At 33.8% G+C, this 13,977-nt stretch overlaps 3 protein-coding genes across 3 annotated transcripts; 2 read left to right on the top strand and 1 right to left on the bottom strand.

Annotated features, from left to right (window-relative positions):
- Positions 1-1,943: 1,943 nt before the first annotated feature.
- LOC100250224 (rust resistance kinase Lr10-like) lies at positions 1,944-4,330 on the bottom strand. Its single transcript, XM_002266250.1, has 2 exons — positions 3,679-4,330; positions 1,944-3,058 (listed from the first exon to the last, which is right to left on the bottom strand). The coding sequence occupies exons 1-2, from the start codon at positions 4,328-4,330 to the stop codon at positions 1,944-1,946; spliced, it is 1,767 nt and encodes a 588-aa protein (XP_002266286.1).
- Positions 4,331-6,703: 2,373 nt separating this feature from the next.
- Positions 6,704-8,516, top strand: LOC100260469 (uncharacterized). Its single transcript, XM_010664479.3, has 5 exons — positions 6,704-7,521; positions 7,644-7,694; positions 7,886-7,921; positions 8,143-8,196; positions 8,358-8,516. Exons 1-5 carry the CDS (start codon positions 6,765-6,767, stop codon positions 8,405-8,407), a joined length of 948 nt encoding a protein of 315 aa, XP_010662781.2. The 5' UTR covers positions 6,704-6,764; the 3' UTR covers positions 8,408-8,516.
- Positions 8,517-8,847: 331 nt separating this feature from the next.
- LOC132255321 (rust resistance kinase Lr10-like) lies at positions 8,848-9,951 on the top strand. The gene has a single exon (XM_059743419.1). It carries the CDS (start codon positions 8,848-8,850, stop codon positions 9,949-9,951), a length of 1,104 nt encoding a protein of 367 aa, XP_059599402.1.
- Positions 9,952-13,977: the final 4,026 nt, after the last annotated feature.

Below are 13,977 nucleotides of genomic sequence, written 5' to 3'. Positions count from 1 at the left end.
GGAACTATCAAAACTTTAGAAATAATATCTTAAGAAATGAAAATCAACTCAACTAGTATTTGAAATAATTTCATGTTGGATCAAAGAGGATCAAATTAATAAAGATAAAAGTATTTGAAATTTTATGAGTATTACAAAATTAAAAGATATGATAACTAGACTTAAGAAAAGTTGTGAGTGTTGGGTTTTGCAAATTAATATGACCTAGCATTGCATGTTAAAAATAAATAAATAAATAATCCCACAATATTAAAAAATATGATGACTATATGGGAAAAAAGTTGAATGCCAAGTCTTGCAAGTTATAATAATTAGACATTGCATACCATGCCGAAGGAATAAATAAATAATGACTTTGGAATATTAAAAGACATGATAAAGAAAAGTTGTGAGTGTCGGGTCTTACAAGTTATATGATTAGACCTTGCATTATGTATTGAAGGAATTAATAAATAAATAAATAGTAACCTTGCAACATTAAAAGATATGATGACTAGACCAAAGAAAAGTTGTAAGTATCAAGTCTTCTAAGTTTTCATGATTAGACCCGACATCACAAATCTAAGGAAAAATAAATAAATAAATGACCAAGTTACAAGCTTGTTGGAAAATTAAAATTGGCATACTCTTTTCTTTATTTTAATATTGAAGGCATTGACTTGCCTTCAATATTAAAAAAAGATTGGTGGATGACCAAGTCAACTCCATGCTAGCTAAAGGCAACATTTAGAAGTGAGTGGGATAAAATGGATGACTTGACTCTAAATACATGTGTATGTTAGTGTTCTTTTATCAAAATAAAATAAAAGATTCAATATAGTAGATAACTTAACTAAAGTAGAATTCTCATGACAATTCGTCCATCAAAATGAAATGGAAGATGTTACCATTTTAGTACTAAGTATTGTGAATAAAATATGTTAAAATACAAAGTAAATGTAAATGAAAGATAGATTTTTATAACCAATATAGAATTTAGTCTTATAAGTAGAAAGGAAAATAAATAATTTCAAAATTATGAATTTACAACAAAATCCTATTTTGGGTTTAAAAAATTAAATTAAATTAAGCATACTTAGGTTGCCCTCTTTTTTAGTGTCACTCAACTTCAACATTGTACTATTATGGACTTATATGAATTGATCAAATGATGTGAGAATTATGATAGCTTTAAAAATTCACTTTGTCTATCTTTAAATGGATTCATTCATCTTTGAGGCTTTCTTACATTGAAGTCCTTGAAATCCTTATTGAATTAGGATCCAAAGTGGGGATAAATTTGTCACAAACTATATATTCAAGTTAATGTGGGAAATTGATTCATTTGTTTATAACTATTAAAGTTAATGCAAAGCTTTTTCTAGTAACTAAACAATGGAAAACCTCATATTTTCATGTCTAGTTTTGGGGTAACTAAAAGAATAAAAACATTTGGTTGGCATAGCATAATGTGTTTTTATAATTTGTAAAAACATACATTTGTAAGAGTTTGGATGAAACTCATGCAAGACTTCAGAAAAAGCATGGAAATAATTTATTCCAATTTTCATTGATATATCTCCAAATTGGGATGATTTTTCTCATGAAGTTTCTTGGAGAATGAGATAATTAATAAACTTCATCAAAGTCTTTTGTATAGCCTATTCTATTTAAAGAACACTAGCCTTGTAATTTTTTTGTATATTTTTTTTAAAAAGAGATCTCTAAAAAATATTCCCTTTTTAATAACTAGCTTGTTCAAAAAAAGGAGAATCATAAGGCTAGAGCCATAAATATCTTTTCAAATCTAATGTAATTTAAGCCTCAAAAGTACTCTAATTTACAAACATTGGTCTAAATGGTAAAGATAAATAAATGGAAAGGTTACATTGAGTAACAATTACAACATGATTAATGCTTAGTAGCACACTTACAATAATAAAAAAGGATAGAGAATTTTTCTTTCAATCTAATTCTGGAACAACTGTCAACTCTTGTTGAAGAGATTTTTTGGGCCTTTTGATGTTTGTTTTTGTTGGACCTATGGAGGCAAAAGGATTGGGAGGCATGGTTAAATTGTCTCCTGTTCCTTCCAACATTTGAACAACAACTTTCATAGAAGGGCGATCTATTGGATACCATTGAATGCACCAAAGTCCCACAATAGTTAACTTCTTTGCAATTTTGGTATCTCCTTCTTTCTCAATCCGAATATGCACTTCCTCCCTTTGATCTAATTGGGTATAAACCCATTCTGGGAAGTATACTTGGCTAGTGTTCTCAACTGTAACATCAATATTTTTCCTTCCCCCTACCATTCCAAGTAACAGCATTCCAAAACTATAAACATCTGACTTATAAGACACATTCCCAAAGTTCCTAGATATCACTTCTGGTGCAATGTAACCCATTGTCCCCCTTGCTGCAGTCATTGAAATTGCACTTTGTTCCTTAGAACATAATTTGGCAAGACCAAAATCAGATATTTTTGGATTGAAGTTTTGATCGAGCAAAATGTTATGAGGTTTGATATCAAAATGAAGAATTCTTTGTTCACAACCTTGATGAAGATACTCAATTCCTTTGGCTATGCCCATAGCAATGTCTTGAAGCTTCTCCCAACCAAGTGAATGGTTCTTAATGGGTGTTGGAAATATGAATTTCTCTAAAGACTCATTTGGTAAGAACTCATAAATCAAAGCTCGTTTAACTCCATCAGCACAGAATCCAACCAAGCGAACTACATTGACATGATGAATTCTACTCATTGTTCCCACTTCATTAATGAACTCTTCTCCATTGCCTTTGGAATCGTTAAGGATCTTTACTGCAACAAGAACTTCATTGGAAAGCTTTCCTTTGTACACTGATCCATAACCTCCTTGACCTAATTTGTCCTTGAAGTGATTTGTGATCTTTTTAATATCAACATAGGAGTATCTTGAGGGATTGAGAGCTTTGTAATCTTCCAAAAACTTTTCAATCTTTCTGGTATTTTCTCTATCAAGTTTATTTGAGTTATATACATAATAGAGTGTAATTACTACAAACACGAGAAGAAAGAAACCAAGGATTAAACCTGCATATGAGAAAACAATTTTTTTTTTTCAATAAATGCAAAAGAATGAAATTGAGAGTCAATTTTCTCTTTTAATTCTTAGTATAATTGAAAAAGAAAGAAGTATGGTGAGTGGAAAATCACCTGTAACCAGTTTTTTTTGTGATCCATCTGCAAGAAGAAAAAATAATATTAATAAAATCATTAGCATGTTGCTTTTGAAAGTAATATAATCAGGACCTATTACACAATGTCATGGATTTAAACCTTGCGTTTTTGGGTGTCCCTTAAACTCACGTCACTAGAGGTACTCACTCTTTCCTACATTATGGCCGGTTTCTCAAACATGAAGTTAAAAAATGTAAAACCCCTATCTTCCATTAGGTTCTAGGAAATACTATGGCTATGTTTTTTTTCCTTGCAGTTTCCCTACTCCGATCTTCTAGAAACCAAACCTATCTTTACTAATAATTATTTTTATAATAGCTCGAAGGAAGTTGATTAGCTCATACCCTCTGCAGTAGTTGCTCCTTTACCTAATCAAATAGTTACTGATTTTAAATTACATAATTTTATACTAAAGAGTAAAGGGCACAATTCAGAAATGCAGGTAAATGATTATAGAGGAATGAGTGTTGTACCTTTTGCTGGTTTTTCAACGCATTCAGTTTCAGGTTCCTTGCTAGTGTTGCTCTTCAGTCTGCATTTCTTACCTTGTCTTTCGCAGTCTCCACATATCGATTCTGACCAAGTGAAAGAAAAATAGTTTTCCCCTCCATAAAGTATAGAAAATGGAAGTGAAACATTGAAAATCTTGTGGCAAGAGGATAGGTCCAACTGGTCGAGATCCGTATCAGAAACAACAGCATGGACTGGGTTACTGGGGAGAAAACTGCAAGGGATGTGCCAAAATAAATTTTTGTACATTGTTTTACTTGAGGAACAATTGAAGAAGATGAAGTCCTTTACGAAGTAGAAAGAATGAAATTTGAAGTTGAAGGGAGTGGCAGATAAAGTAAAGTTTTGAAGCTGTCTTTGAAGGCAAAAATCTGGGTCATGGACGACAATCTCCTGAGATTTGTAATTTATTTTCTTTACCGAGAGCTTCACTGAATATGGCAGCTCCACTATGGTCTGCTTCTTCTCTGTGCAAGATATCTCAAACCCCGGATATCCACAGTGGTGTGGCTGGTCTTTTAGCCGGAACGGGAACCGGATGGCCGGACCATGGTGACTGCACCTTGATACCTTGCAGACATCTTGACTCACTTCAATTTCTGCAAATAATCTCATGGGCAAGAAGAAAAATAAAGATAGAACCATTTTCAAGAAACTGCTCATCTCTAGGGTTTTTGCAGTCCTCCTCTAGCCTTTTGCAGTGATTAGAGTTTTTGCAGTAATTCAATACAAAAAATTGGGGATGGAAAAGGAGATATGCTGCTTCCCTGTATTTACACATTAAGCTTCCTTGATATCTCCTATCACTCCAATTTATTTATTTATTTTTTGTCGTGTACTTTGCAATTATTCGATTATTTTACGTGCATTAAAATTATATACTAATTGAGAGACTCCAACATTTCTACTTCAAACAATTTTCTGTCAACTCCACTACTCATTTAAACGACTTTGTATGACTAGAAAAAGGATAGAGAAATTGATTCCGCGTTTTGCAGAAAACACAAACATTTTTATATAGTTGATTGTAACACCAATGAATAGAGAAAAATCAAGTTGGAACGAAGTTGAACTATGAGCTGGCTCGCCGACTGTGCTTTAATTTTATATCTTCTTCTGAATTAAAGGACGGCCAAAAGTAGAGCTGCTCTCCCTCTGTTTTCTGAACCTATAACTATATGAGTTTAATTTCAAGGAAAAGAACTCAATTCACTACTAAAAAAGTGGAGATGGAAAAGGAGATATGATGCTGGGCGGCCACTAGCTTGACTTGTATTCCCATGTCATGACAAGTCTGTAGCTTAACTTGTATTTACAAAGTAAGCTTCCTTGATATTCCTTATAACTCCAATTAACCTTTTTTTCTTGTACATTGCAATTATTTGCTTAGTATTTGATTTGGTCGTAGTTAGAGCCTGATGATAATGACCAGACCATCAAGTTTGACCAGAAATTGAATAATAATAATAATAAGAAGAAGAAGAAGAAGAAGAAAACCATATGGAAAATCAGATATTTTATATGGGTTGTTGATTATGATACAAATGAATAGAAAAATCAAGTGGGTAGAAAGTTGAACTCCGAGCTGGCTTAGCCCAAAACCAGAGCTGCTCTCCCTCTGCATCTGAAACTATGATGATGAGAGAAGCAAGACTTGTGGGAATAGGCATGATAACACTCCTCCACGCTTGGTTCCTTTCAAATTGTGTTGCTAGTGAAAACCAGCCCTGCAGGCCGTCTTCTTGTGGAGATATCCGAAACATCAGTAGCCCCTTTCAATTAAAGCTGTGGTCATTCTGGTCCTGCATATGAGCTGGTTTGTGAAAAAAACACTTCATGTCTATAACGTACTACCTTGTGTGCTTCCAATAGATCTAATCTTAGCACTTGAGGGGATATAGATCTCCTTCACAACAACAAAAGTGAATACAAACTTTTTTAATTGTTTTGGGAACAAAAAGACAAATGTGGTTGTCTAAATTATTCATATAAAAAACAAAATCCTTTTTAGGTATGATATTTATAGAATATAAATACCTTGTGGGCTCAAATTAAGATTTCCAAAATAAAATCGGTCAAAATATGAAAAAGAATTGGTGGAGATTTGGCTCTCTATGCAACCGCTTGAGCGTTCTTAAAGCACTTTAATGCTCTTTGAGCTCTCTCCTTAGTACTTGAGCGCTTGAGGAGATTTTCAAAATGATTTTAAAATCCTTTTAGCTTAGTTTTAAAAACCTTGATCCACACCATGCTTAATAATCCCTAAGTTGCCTTTCTTGGACATTTCTATTTACATGTATCATCCCAATTGATTAAACAGCTGTCTTGAGTCTTCAATGGAGAGTAAGACACAATTTAAAAAGATCCTAATGTCAAAACAATGGAACAAAATTGTCGATATTAAATTGCATAGTCTAATATATCAATATATTAGAAAAAAAATATAAAATTTGATTACGCGTTTTGTAGAAAAATCAAACATTTTTATATAGTTGATTGTGACACCAATGAATAGAAAAATCAAGTTGGAACAAAGTTTAATTCTGAGATGACTTGCCAATTGGGTTTTAGTTTTATATCTTTTTTTTTTAAACAAAGGACGCCCAAAACTAGAGCTGCTCTCCCTCTAATATTTTCTGAACCTGAACCTATTATTATTAGATGAGTGATACTTCAAGGACAAGAACTCAATTCAATACTAAAAAATTGGATTCCCATGTCGTGACAAATCTATAGCTTGACTTGTATTTGCAAAGTAAGCTTCCTTGATATTTCCTCCTAACTCTAATTAACTTCTTTTTTTCTTGTACATTACAATCAGGCCGTCGTTGGAGCCTGATTGATAATGATCCAGCCCATCAGGTTTAACAACAAATAATAATAATAATAATAATAAAACCTGATTACTGGTTAAGATATAGAAAATCAGATATTTTATATGGGTTGTTGATTATGATACCAATGAAAAGAAAAATCAAGTGGCTAGAAAGTTGAACTCCGATCTGGCTTAGCCCAAAACCAGAGCTGCTCTCCCTCTGCATCTGAAACTATGATGGTGAGAGAAGCAAGACTTGTGGGAATAGGCATCATGACACTCCTCCATGTTTGGTTCCTTTCAAATTGTGTTTCTAGTGAGAAGCAGCCCTGCAGGCCGTCTTCTTGTGGAGATATCCGAAACATCAGCAGCCCCTTCCGATTAAAAGGTGATTTACCTGGCTGTGGTGATCCTGATCTTGCATATGAGCTGGTTTGTGAAAACAACCGTACCATCTTATATGGGAAATACTATGTTGAGGAGATCAATTACCATAACTCCACCATTAGAGTTGTAGTTCCTGGTCTAGAGAAGGGCAACTGTTTCTCCACTCCTCTTTATTCCTTGATATTACACGGTCTATATCCATATCAAGCTCCTTATGAACACACTACTATAGTTCTGATGACCTGCACAAGGACAATCAATGATCATAACCACATTCCTATTACTTCTTGCGAGGGTAGCAATAACCATGTCTCTTCCTCACAAGCATATACTTATGCACTAATTGGGCGAGGCAAGGTGGCGAGAGATATTCAGAGTTCATGCACCTTGGGCACGACTGTTGTTACCGGTAAATTCGAGGCAGTTTCAGAGCCCAGAAAGAGTACTTCAATGTCAGATTTGCAAGAAATTCTGCTTATGGGGCTTGAGCTATCGTTTTTGTACTTCCGCTGTGGCAAATGCAAAGGAGGTCTAAGCTTCTGTGAGCCGAATTTCAAAGACAGTAGTATAATATGCGACGAGTACTGGACTGATGGAAGAAATTGTAAGTGCTGAAGAATTTCTAAGTGGTGGACCAACTCACCAGTTGGAAATCCAGTTATGCAGTTGAATAATTAAATAATTAGGACAACTAATTAATTTCAGTTGATTGGTTTACTTATGCAGGGCTTAGCAAGTTGAAAGATGATGTACTGATTCCAATGATCAACTTTTTCAGTAAGGCTTTTGGAGATTGTTTTCTTTCATTTTTATTTTTATTTTTTTTCTTAATTGAACTTTCAATATGTTTTTGCTTCCTAGTGTTATTGTCCATGATTATAGAAACATTGTTAATTGATAATAAAAATCATAATAGCTACACTCTTAATATTTCTCGTTCTGAATTTTATGTCTTCTCTTGTTGACAGCCGAGGCCTTTTTTCGAAGTCCCTTTACATTTGAAGGTAATGCTTACTACCTAGTTCCAACTATTAATTTTTTGAAGTTCTATTTTGGGAAGTCAAGCAATTTTTCTTTTTCTTTTTTCTTTTGCTTGAACTGAAGGGTTATTTTGCAGTAAAAGATTTAGTAAATAATTAGGATAAACAAATATACAAACTGCAATTTTGGAACTAGGCTTTTCATCTTCTATAACTGATACTGCTTTCCTGTTTAAATCATGCAGGCCTTAGAAAATATCTCAATAATGGACGCTATACCTCCAGTGGTGTTTTAGTTGGTGAGGCTTTGGTAGTTCCTTCTATTATCTTCCATGTTTTACATGTTGAACTTTCCATTTTCATTATGCTTACTTTCTGTAGTTTGTATATCTTCTTCTCCTATAATTAATGTCTCATATGCATCTCATTTCTAATTCAATTTATGTCTTTCTCTTATCAGGGGCCTGGGTTGTTCAAAAGGCTGGTAAGACTCCCAACTTCCAATTTTAAATTTGTGTAGGCTCTTATCTGAAATCCTTGAAATTCTTGCATCTAAGATTGTAGACTGTCAAATTCTTTTGCTTAAATAAAGGGTTGCTATTTGTTTGGTTGTGCAAAATTGGGTTCGATTACATTTTAGTTCCACGAAATTTCCAAATATTTGTTTTTCCATGGAACTGTTTTTGTGAATTTGGATACATTTCATTTCAAATTAAATCCAGTGGGATGGAATGTAAAGAAGCCAAAATTGTGAAATTTGGCTGATTCTAAATTCAAGGGTCAAATTTTGTGCAGCCAAATGCCCCCAATTTTCTCTCCCATTCAAGCAATTGTATTTGTTCGATTTGACATCTAAATGTGTCTTTATAAACCTTTTTCCTAAAATATTTCAACTTTCTCATGTTTATCTATTAGTCATAACAATCGTTGGTGGACGCACGGTACTCGGGATGTTATGTCTTTTTTCCTACTTGATCTTCAAGTTCCATCGAAGACACTTATCATCAGATGAAGATATTGAAGAATTCTTGCAAAATCACAAAAAATTTCGGCCCATCAGGTATTCATATTCACATTTAAAGAAGATGACCAATAATTTTAAAAATAAATTAGGTCAAGGCGGCTTTGGCTCTGTATACAAAGGTAAACTTCGAAGTGGTCAAATTGTAGCAGTAAAAATGTTGGTCATATCAAAAGCTAATGGGCAAGATTTCATTAATGAAGTTGCTACAATTGGAAGGATTCATCATATTAATGTGGTACGACTTGTTGGATTTTGTGTGGAAGGATCAAAATGGGCCCTCATATATGACTTCATGTCGAATGGGTCTCTTGACAAGTTTATCTTCCTCAAAGGAGAAAAGAGCATTCCTTTAAGTTGGGAAAGATTGTACAAGATTGCACTTGGGGTAGGGCGTGGAATTGAATACTTACACCAAGGGTGTGACATGCAAATTCTACATTTTGATATCAAGCCGCACAATATTCTTTTGGATGAAGACTTTACTCCAAAAGTTTCAGACTTTGGCCTTGCAAAATTATATTCAACAGATGAAAGTATTGTGTCTCTCACTGCAGCTCGAGGAACATTAGGATACATTGCTCCAGAATTGTTCTATAAAAACATTGGGCATGTGTCATATAAGGCTGATGTTTATAGTTTTGGAATGTTGTTAATGGAGATGGTGGGAAAACGGAGGCATGTGAGTGCACATGAAGAAAATCTAAGTGAGATATTCTTCCCATCATGGATTTATGACCAAATTGAACAAGGTGGACATATGGAAATGGGCGATGCCACAGAGGATGAAAAGAAATATATGAGAAAAATGATCATAGTTGCATTATGGTGTGTGCAAATGAAGCCCATAGACCGCCCTTCTATGAGCAAAGCACTAAATATGCTTGAAGGTGACATTGAAATCTTGCAAATGCCTCCTAAGCCTACTCTATATTCCCATGAAATGTCAACTCAAGATCGGCAGAACAACCCAATGGGGGATCTAATTTCCTTATGTAATGCAAGTATTACAATTAGCTTATATGGAAGGTAACTTAACAATGTATCTACTTGCAAACTCTCCCTCTCTCTCTCTCTCTCTTTCTATATATATATAGAGAGAGAGAGAGAGAGAGATACATATATACATATTAATGCACTATCTAAGCAACATGGAAGCTAGTTCCTTTACTTTCTAATTTCTAAGGAATACATAATTGTAATGCTTGGAGAGGTTAATTCAAGCAATTTATTTTGTAATGTATTTGTTGCAACAACCCTCAAAGTCCAAAATTCACAAGCCAACTACATCTTTTTTTCTAAGTTAAGGTGTGAGAGGATTGATAAACATTTATTATATTATGATAAAAAACACAATGCTTCACTAATGTAACTTTGACCTCTAAATTGAGTTGTTTGTTAATATTTCTTTGAATGAAATTAGTATGACATATACAAAGGAATGAAATTGATAGAATGGAATAAGTTATCAACATTAAAATTTGGAAACAAATATTGAGCTTTTGTTCACAAATAGAATTCATCAAGGTTATTTTTTGAATTTATAGTCCTTAGTATACTTGCATTAAGACTCGGAAAATAAATTGAGAAGAAGTTATTGTAAGGAATATCTTGATATCTATATTCCCAACCCTATATCATTAGAGTGCATGCAAAAACATCTTAGGGGTTCTCTAGATCTAGCAAGCGAAAGCATAATGAATATTAAAACTTAGATCTATGGAAAATTGTGTTATTACCTGTGAGCTGGATGTTTCAAGATGAAATCCAATCAATGAAGAATCAATGTGTATCTCATAAACCAATAGATCTTCCACCAAATGACTCTCTTACTTGGGTTCTAGCATGAAAAGAGATAGAATCCTCTCCAGAGGGGTGGAGGTGAAGGTTCCTTTCCTTAAAAGTCTAAATGGTAGAAACTCTAAAAGTCGTAACCCTTAAGAGGGTTTATATGGGTTTTTCCCTATGGGCTTAAGTAACTTGAGTCAATGTTGGATTTAAGTCAATTAATCTAACTTACCTAGGTCCTAATTATTAATGAACCCTATTAGTTTCCAATTCATTAGTTTGTCTAATCCATAGAGATCATTCATAAGCTCTTATGTAACCTTATATATTTATAAAAAAAACTCTTATGCACACATATGAATATAAAACACAAAATCCCTTAAAAACCATCCCACAAAGGAATATAAGTTTGAGTGGGAACCAATGAGACCCATAGAAAAATATCAACTCCCTTTGAATCAAAATGCTAAAGTTAATTTGACATTCCACTACAATTGCACTCCAATATATTATGATATTATAACAAGATACTAACCTTGAGTCTATCCAGTATGTGTACTTCCCATGAACTGGTATCCGTAATTTAATAAGTTGAATTCTATCAACCTCTTAAGATTACCTATCATCTTTGAGTCTCATAATCTCTTATTATATGATCAACTAACATGCTATCACAAAAAGCATATATCAAATTCCAATTAAGGAATTATTACAGTCATAGATTTTCTAATCACATGTCCTTAGGATCACCTAAAAGAATACCCTATCTCAAACCTATAAGATATCATATTGTCTGCCTTGAGTATACCTCCTACTACCAACATCAATCAACAATAACCTAATCTATAGGGAACATATGACCACCTTAAGGTCTCACTTATACATCAAAGTCACTAAAGACCTTAGCACTAGCTCACTATCCTCTAAAGGTTGAAAGGTCATACAATATAGTAGCTTAGTGAGATTATGACTACCCAATAGTCAACATCATGTTATAAACAGTAAATTCGTTCATTATTACATCATGTTATACTTTTAAGGGTACTATCCTAAAAGTTGTAATATTAATTTGGTCTTTGGCATATACTATTTTCATCATCCATAAGGAAAAACAAAGAGCAATTCTTCATGGGTTGGATTAATCATATATCATATCCATTTGGTTATCTAAAGAATTTGTTAAAAATAAAATAAAATAAAATAAAACTAGAGCCCTAATCTTAACTTCCATTATTAAGGCCCTAAACTTACTTCAATAGACCCTAGTCAACAAAACACTTGGCCTAATTGAGCATTAAAACTTTGACTTTGTTTTTACTATTTGAGTTATGATCATGGCAAAAATAGCATAAGAGCATCTTTAGGGCTTTCAATATATCAAGAACTCCATACAATTGTGTTTTCCATGTTCTAATGTATTCATAATCGGACAAGATATTGGATTAAAAAAAAAAAATTATGTCATGGGTCACTAACGGGGTCATTGGTTCAACTATGATATATAGCATCATATAATAAATAATAATTTATTATTAAAATTAAAAGTTAAAAACATATACAAATATTTCAAAAACTTAAAATGCTTTTTTTACTTTTCTAAATTTTCATAATATCAATAAAAATAACTAAATGCACAACTAATTTATTTTCAAATTAGTTGCTTGGTAAAATACCATTGGATACTCAACTATAAAGCTTCAATTCTTATGTGAAGGAAACACTGAGCTTTATGGCCCCTGATTACTACTCAAAAAGTGCTATTTGATAGCCTATAATTAATCTTTTTAAACACTTTTGAGTAGTAGTTTAGGCCTTTTAACTCAATTGGCATGTTAAGGATCCTTTAAAGGAATTTTGATCACTTTGTGTAAGTTTTGGTGTTTTTGTTAGTATTTTGATCACCAAAGCAAGTCAAGAATGAGGAGAGCTATGAGGAATCTTGGGCAAAGTTGAGAATTCATTTGCCAAGAGTGAATCCGGATTGCAAGGAGAAAAAGCAAAGAGAATCTGCCATAAAGCCTATTCTTGATGACAGTCGTAGCAGCCACTTTTGGAGCACTTTATGAAGTCCAAATGATGCACGCTATATACCATTTCAAAGCTCAGGAAGTCAAAAATTCAATGCTTCAAACGGTGCGCGATTCGGAGTTGAAACGAAGAAGTTACAGCCACTGCAAGTCAATCACTCTAAAGTGCTGCGGAATCAGCCTTTTGTTGCGAGAATTTCGCAGCACTTTTGTACAGTAAGGTGTTTCTCCTTCTGACGATGCACGAACCATGCCGCGAGAAGGGAGCTGAGAACCTCAAGGTGGAAGCCAACTTCGCAGCCCTGTGAAGATAGCTTGGTGTTGCGAAATAATTTCGCAGCCCTCTTGGGTGTCTGCGAAATTTCGCAGACACCATTTTTCTCCTGAATTTCGCAGACACCATTTTTCTCCTGCGAAATGGTTCCTGAAGCCTTCCGAAGCTTGCTACCGACATTGGGAGATATTTTCCATTAGATTTTTGTTGTCTAAATCCCAAAATACTCCTTGTAAACCACCAATTACATGATTCTTTAGTTTTTAAGTTAGTAAAAAGACTAAATATCTTTGTAACAATTAGTTTTATATTATTTTGATATATATATACCTCTCGGGAGCCTGTTCTCAGAGAGGGGTCCCTTCTGTAGACGTTTGGTTAAGCAAGTAAAGGTCTTTTCTTTCTACTGCCTTACCTTCTCACTTTGTATTTTCATTTTATTTCTAAGTTATGAATTCTCTGAGGAGTTTTCCCCAGAGAATGAGTAACTAAACGTCCAATTCCTTGGAGCTATGGTTGCCGGGGAAGGTTCTAAGTGCAAGAATACAAAGCTTTGTGGTTTTAGCTAGTAATGAAGAGGAAGTGAAATCCTTTAGTGATTTCTATGTTTTTAGTTAACTTAAAACACCTTAGAGTCACCTGGGCCAACACTTGGTAAGGCAAGTGATTTCCAACCATGGAAATACACTAGTTTACCCCTTGCGAGCCTCTGGGAGGTGACTTCAAGGTAGGATTTTCTGGAATTACCAACACTTGGTAAGCTTTTGGACTCTTATGAGACATCCATTAGTTATCTCTTGCGAGTTTGTGAAAGGAAGTCCAAGGTTAAAGATCACCTTGAATGGTTGAGGCTTGGTGAGAGGCTGAAACCATTGCAAGTTGCATCAGTGAGAGAATTAAAGTGAAATCTAATTGAAGGAGTCTCTGTACATCACCGGTTAGAGAATTGACTACATGTTGAATCTCTAAT

Source organism: Vitis vinifera, chromosome 16 (assembly GCF_030704535.1).
Source record: "Vitis vinifera cultivar Pinot Noir 40024 chromosome 16, ASM3070453v1".
In the NCBI taxonomy this organism is placed as follows: domain Eukaryota; kingdom Viridiplantae; phylum Streptophyta; class Magnoliopsida; order Vitales; family Vitaceae; genus Vitis; species Vitis vinifera.
This window is presented reverse-complemented; position numbering and strand designations above follow the sequence as displayed.

What these genes read in the sequence shown, in the direction of transcription:
- LOC100250224 (XM_002266250.1), bottom strand. Translation starts at nt 4,330, where the DNA reads ATGAGATTATTTGCAGAAATTGAAGTGAGTCAAGATGTCTGCAAGGTA. An exon ending in CGTTGAAAAACCAGCAAAAG is followed by an intron (nt 3,059 to 3,678) that starts GTACAACACTCA and finishes TCTCATATGCAG; the next exon opens with GTTTAATCCTTGGTTTCTTT.
- LOC100260469 (XM_010664479.3), top strand. Translation starts at nt 6,765, where the DNA reads ATGATGGTGAGAGAAGCAAGACTTGTGGGAATAGGCATCATGACACTC. An exon ending in CTGGACTGATGGAAGAAATT is followed by an intron (nt 7,522 to 7,643) that starts GTAAGTGCTGAA and finishes TTACTTATGCAG; the next exon opens with GGCTTAGCAAGTTGAAAGAT. An exon ending in TCCAATGATCAACTTTTTCA is followed by an intron (nt 7,695 to 7,885) that starts GTAAGGCTTTTG and finishes TCTTGTTGACAG; the next exon opens with CCGAGGCCTTTTTTCGAAGT.
- LOC132255321 (XM_059743419.1), top strand. Translation starts at nt 8,848, where the DNA reads ATGTTATGTCTTTTTTCCTACTTGATCTTCAAGTTCCATCGAAGACAC.